The 6,312-nt window shown below is 40.3% G+C and overlaps 1 protein-coding gene across 1 annotated transcript; it reads left to right on the forward strand.

The window, feature by feature from the left end:
* The first annotated feature begins 269 nt into the window (after positions 1-269).
* On the forward strand, positions 270-5,190 carry LOC136842541 (uncharacterized). The gene is made up of 2 exons (XM_067109972.1): positions 270-4,436; positions 4,791-5,190. The coding sequence occupies exon 1, from the start codon at positions 466-468 to the stop codon at positions 913-915; it is 450 nt and encodes a 149-aa protein (XP_066966073.1). The 5' UTR covers positions 270-465; the 3' UTR covers positions 916-4,436; positions 4,791-5,190.
* Positions 5,191-6,312: the final 1,122 nt, after the last annotated feature.

Raw genomic sequence — 6,312 nt, forward strand, 5'->3', positions numbered from 1 at the left:
CCGAAGGGACAGAGTTCCCTATGGAGCTATCGTCAATACACGAAAACTCGTCACGATCGAGGGAATAAATCAATTTAAAATGATACCCCCTACGGTCCAATTGAGAGTCACAAGACCTCACCAATCCAAAATTTGCAATCTTGCAGTAGCAAGCCATCTCCCCGGAGGCTATGACATCATCCTGGGACAGGTCTTTCAGTCCCCACAGAAATCACGACAATATAGGGGTCCACATTCCCCGAATCATTCTGCGGGCGCGAGTAATCCTCCCCCGCTTCTCCCTCAGTCAAGACTGGCGCCCCTGGGTACCAGGAGGACGTGCAGTCCCTACCAGTGCCACCTGAGTACGATGTACAGTGGCCCCCTCGATCGGTTCTCGATCCAATTCCAGTGCCCGGCCCTGCCTCAGTGCCGGTGCCAGGGCCCCAATCAGATCTCCCTCCCGGAGATGCCAAATTCCTACCAATGCCACTTGAATGCACCGAGCAGTGCCAAGCTTCGTCCGTCCTGACCGACGAGCCCAAGAAACCTCTGATAGTGCCTGACTCTGCCCTAGTGCCAGCTCCAGAGCACTACCCCGATCTCTATTCAAGGGATCCAACTCAGGACCCCCTCTCTTCCCCCGGCCTGGCACCACTACCAGCGTCGGTAAGAGAGACGGTTCCTCTCGACCACAGTGGAAGCTCACCTGCAGGTGCAGCCTCGCAACCCGTGCCTGAGCTGGTCATCGTTACCTGCGAGCCGCTCACGCCGCCCCTGACCACCTCCTCTCTGCCTCAGGATTCTGCCACCTCCCACTTGGCCGATGAACTACAAGAGCTGCGACGGATCATGGTAGAGCCAGCATGGAAAACTCCTGCGTCAGCTGTCGCAGCAGCAGGCCCAGGTGGCACTCCGTGCCACCCTCTGGTCTAAGGCCCCCGCTTTCCCAGCCAAGGACGACTGTCCCCTTAAGAAAGGTTCGAGGCGAAATTACCACAAAGCGTTCTACAGCTCCCATGGGACCTGTGCCACCATTTCAATTTTCGAGGGTCTTGGCACCTCTAATCCAGAAGGGGATGTCAGGCCCTCCGCTATCTTCTTCCGTTCCTCAGGAACTTCTATCTCTTATCATCCTCTATTAACCTTTTCTTAAATTATCACCACAAGAGGCAATTAAGTACGGGATACCATTCCCCTCAAAATGTATAAATCATTGAGAATAACAGAGTGAGAAGTGACAGACCATTGCGCCCCTACCTTGGCACCGGGCATGCGTGTCAGCTCTTCCTGAAGGAGTCGCGGCCTTCGGGTGCACTTTTCTTGCCCTGGGACTGAAGTGATAGTCCGGGCCGTAATTTATAGGCGAAGGGCAATAAATTCCCGCCTAACACAATAAAACCCTCACTCTTTTTCCCTTAGCTCTACTGCCAACATCATTTACTCTCTTTTAGTTATTTATTTATCTTTCCTTTTAATGAATCGCGAGTCATAGACTCTTGCCCTTGTGATTTAAATGCCCCTTTCGTAAGCTCTGAGAGACGTGCTCCGCCTTTCATATGCAGTCACGTTTTCATTCGTAACAATCTTGTTAATTTTCCTTTTGTTATTATTATTCCTTTTTCCCCTTCCCTTCCTTCTAAGAACTCTGTTTGTCCTAGACCCCACGTCTTTTGTCTGCTCACCCCGTCATAACATTGAGTACCCGAGTGTGGGCAGTGGGCGCATAAAATTTGCGTAGTTTAAAGTTAGTGAATTAAAACTCGCGAATACTCTTGCTCGCATAAAACTGTCTAAATACCTCAGTGTGCGGGTTGGCCATTAACTATCGAAGTTGGTGATGCATTGAACTATTAGCTAAGCAATTACCAATTCGAATATGTATAGTCATTACAATATCACGTAAAGGGGATGCCATTAAATACAAATATGAACGCTGTTTTTCATTTATAAAGCCTCTTCAAGGCAGACTGTACTAACCACATGCTTTTAGGGGTATCTAAAATTAAGTAACCATGTATTTTAATTCTTGAACAATAACCTTTCTCTTCATTTGTTTGCTATAGCCTCATATACTTGGTCTTATAATCCTAATTAATTCATATTGTTCGTGTCACTCTATAAAGTTATTAATGTGTAACCAAATCCAAAGTAATTACTCTTTTGCAAGTGTTGAAATTACCTTGTGTCCTGTTAAAGAAATTTGTTCCAGTATGTTATTAAAAGTAATGTCGCAGTTTCATAAATCCCTTAGTAGTAAAATTCATTACAAGGCAGAATGTAGAGTAACGTAAAGCATTTGCCACTTATTCTTGTTGATCGATGTTCACACCCGAATGAAGGTGTGTACATCATCTTGTATGGGGAGGTATCATAATTAGCAAGAACTCGCTAGCAAACTGCTTCCCCCTTTTTCTTTTTTTTGTGTTGTTTTCATTTACTGTCGGCCGATCGATATTTCGCACAGTCAGAATACAAGAGATTAAAACTGACAGGCCACTCCCTTTAAGTAGGTAATTCCTTTCCGAGGCAAAAGTGAATCTGTCTGGTTGTCCTTTTCAGGCAAAAAACCCCTGCGGGCATCAGCTGAACATGACTCAACCCCCCCTGTGTGTTGGACGTGCCCCTGCCCCATAGGAGGAGATAAAAGTGGAAACCAAACCGAGGTTCGCTCTCACACGCGTGCTGGATGGGATGGAGTAGAGTAATCCCCAATCACTGCCATGCCCTGGCCCCATGCCCCTAGCTACTAACCACGTGGCCTTTCAAAGTATACTTCTCCTCTGTGCATCGGCCCCAAACACGTGTTCCCTTGGATGCAGGCCGGACCTATGACCCACTCCATTTGCTTGGAGTTTCGAGAAGTCCCCACGCATTGCCCTTTTACGTGAAGCCCCCGCATCCTAACACGTGGAAGAACTCGCCCTCGGAAATCGCAAGTCATCCACGGACCGCTTTCTGCGCTGGAACCAAATCTGCCTTACGGTAAAGTGCTCTGGAAGACCTCCTTTCAGTCACGCTTTTTCCTCGTAACATTTACTTAATTTGAGTGCCAGTAATCACCGAATCTCTTGTCAAATGTCCGTGCTCCTCGAATGTCGGCAGTGATAAGCCATTATCAATTCATCGAAGCCCCTTGGCACCCTCAGTGCAGCTTCGCATTCATTATTCTTTTGTCTATTTTCATTACTGGCGTATAATGTGCATATCTCTCATTTCAGAGGGACCCTATATTGTGGAAGCTTCTTGGACTGTGTCTGGAATCCCCCAGTTTCATTCATCCCTTAGGAATCCCCTTCAGGATCAATAATCTACTTGCATTCCTCTTTCCTGTACTAATGTTATTTATGTAAATACACTCCTGCAATGTTTGTCCACGTGTTTACGTAATATTTTCCTCAGTAGCAAGAGCCTTACACTCATATGAAGTTCCCCCTTTGTTTTCCTCTTTTTTTTTATGTTTTCCTCTTTTTTTTATGTTTTCCTGGACCCACAAAGTCAGAATCACATGGCTAAATTACCTGAAATTGTTGCTACCTGTCTCACAGAGAATACTTCAAACTAAATTGCCAGGAAAAACATAAAAATATATATATGTATATTATATATGAATTTATATATTTATATATATTTATATAATTCATATATTTACATATATAAATATATACAGTATATATATATATATATATATATATATATATATATATATATATATATATATATATATATATATATATATATATTTCAAGACACTTCACATTTCCAAGACTAAAAAAATCGTTTTTAAAGCGGATAGAATCACAATATCATAATATTTTATTGGAAAATTCAGAAAAAAATGGAAATGCAGCATTAAAAATAGACGTATAAACAAACATTAAACACAAAGAATATATATATATACACTATATATATATATATATATATATATATATATATATATATATATATATATATATATATATATTCTTAAAGTTATCCCTCCCTCATCTAGCAGCCAGTGAGTCATTTATTCCGTGAAGCACTTTCACCTTTCATTTGACTGAGGGGCCAAGAAAACATGGCGGGCGAGATAGGACAACGCGTATTTTGAACTAGAGCAAAACGGTTAGCGCCTGTTTCACTCATTTAGTGAGAGCCTCTCACCTCAGCTGACCTGGGGTGGACAATAGTGAACCCCCTTTCACCCCCATCACGCGATATGGGAGTAGCTAGGCCATTATGGGCATGGGGACGTAGCCAGGCTGTGAGAGAGATAGGAATTTAACCTCTAAGTACTTAATCTTAAGACCTTTTTTTTTCTTCACACTTTTGCAACAACTCGTTTCCCCAGCCCCGCACTCACTAGACAGCTCCGGCCCGAAACGCAAGTCCGGCGTTTTCTTCCTGTACACTGGTGAAACTAACTACGGTACACTGCTGTGTCGTACATGTTAGCGCATGCATTTACAGACCAGGTACGTTGTCCTCAATTAGTCAATAAGCCAGCCCTTTCCCTCCCCCCTGAAATTCCTTGATTTTTTCATTCCTTCAAACTTCAATTTTCTTCCTCCAACAAAAGCAGTCCCTTTGTTAAATCAACCTACTTTGACCAACCCGTGAATCACCCCATGACTTGCTTTGAAATCAACCTAAAATGATTCAGTGATAAGTATTCAAATATACCTTCCCTAGTGCAAATTAATGGCAAATTTGTTTAAATGATATAAGTGTTTGATTCCTCCCCTGCGCGGAGATTTATTGTTTAATTAATAGCAGGGAAGATTTCCTATTCCTGCCGTGTTTGTACTAACTCCTCACCTCTCTTACAGGAGTCATCCTATCCTGTCCAGTCCGCAAATCTATGCCCCACTAGTTCTGACTGCCATCCAAATTTAACAACCATTTCTGGTTGCAGCCTGATCGCAAGAATCCGTTGCCCACACAGAAATCATCTTAATGAACTGATTGCCATTACCCTGGGGTTCACTCCTTCCAATGTATTGCTGTCTGTGAACTGATGTAATTTTAGCATAATAGAGACATTTGTTATAATGGGGATTGTTGTATCTGTGGCCCCTCATATTTACATTGCTTATTTGCAAATTACTGCATTATTGCTCTATCGTATGTAATTTATGTGTCTGTAAATTGTTTGCATTTTACATTCTTTTTTGGTCTTGTATATTTGCCCCATTCTCTGTAAATAAACCCCTTTTAATTGCAAAAGAATTCTAATTCCAAATGGCGGCCTTCATTATTTACGTAAATCCAGGAAGATTCTAAGGTGAGTTTCCAGTAGTTCTCCGTTTATTCATTGGTACGAAGGCAGTCTATAATAATAAATTGTCCCAATTTCCCCTACACTAAGGACCCAGTTTATGACTATATATATATATATATATATATATATATATATATATATATATATATATATATATATATATATATATATATATATATATATATATATATACACAGTGGTGGGATTCAAATATTTTGTCAGCCGGTTCTATCACAAAAAGCATGTCAAATTTGTTTCACTTACGTTCAAACGTTGAACTTGGATTCTAGCGAATATAATGATTAATTATAATAATTTCCCAAATAAATTGTCTAAATAATGGTTAAGCATCATTGTAATGATATCGAAGTATTGCTAGACTATATTAGATATTGAAATTGACATGAAGATACTGTATATCTGTGTACCAGTATACACATGTTTGAATATTGTGCTCTTTTCAATCATCATCACTATTCTTATAAATCATATGTATGTATATATGTATATATATATGCATATGCAATGTCAGTAACGATACGTTATCGGATGAGATGCAGTAGGCTACTGACCATGAGTGATCAGTAGATGGTAGTCATTCACCAAATTGGCGAAAAAGTCGTTAGATATAGAATATTAATTGAAAAGTAAAAAAAAAAAAGGCCAGATTTCCAGTCTAGCAAGTAGCGTAATTTTCTTGAGAAATTGCGTCGTTATCTGGCAAAATATTTAATTCAGTCATTTTCTGGAAAAGGTAAATATTTCAGTAAATCGTTAACTGAATACGTATATTTTAGTTTCGTTATTGCTGTTTTTTCCTAATAAACAATATCTTATGAAAGATTACATCTTGAGCAAGGAGAGATACTGCTACATTTCTTGTGAATAAGTTTAAAATTGAAAGAGAATATAATAATGATAAAAAAGACAGTTATGAATAAGCATAATATTATTAGTGTCATATTTTCTTATACATTCTCTGTTATCGAGATCAGCTTGATCTGAAACATAAAAGAAGTATAAAGATGAAGAATACATAAATATGTCGGGAAAATTTAATTACAACACGT

The sequence above is a fragment of the Macrobrachium rosenbergii genome, chromosome 10, assembly GCF_040412425.1.
Source record: "Macrobrachium rosenbergii isolate ZJJX-2024 chromosome 10, ASM4041242v1, whole genome shotgun sequence".
Taxonomy (NCBI): Eukaryota; Metazoa; Arthropoda; class Malacostraca; order Decapoda; family Palaemonidae; genus Macrobrachium; species Macrobrachium rosenbergii.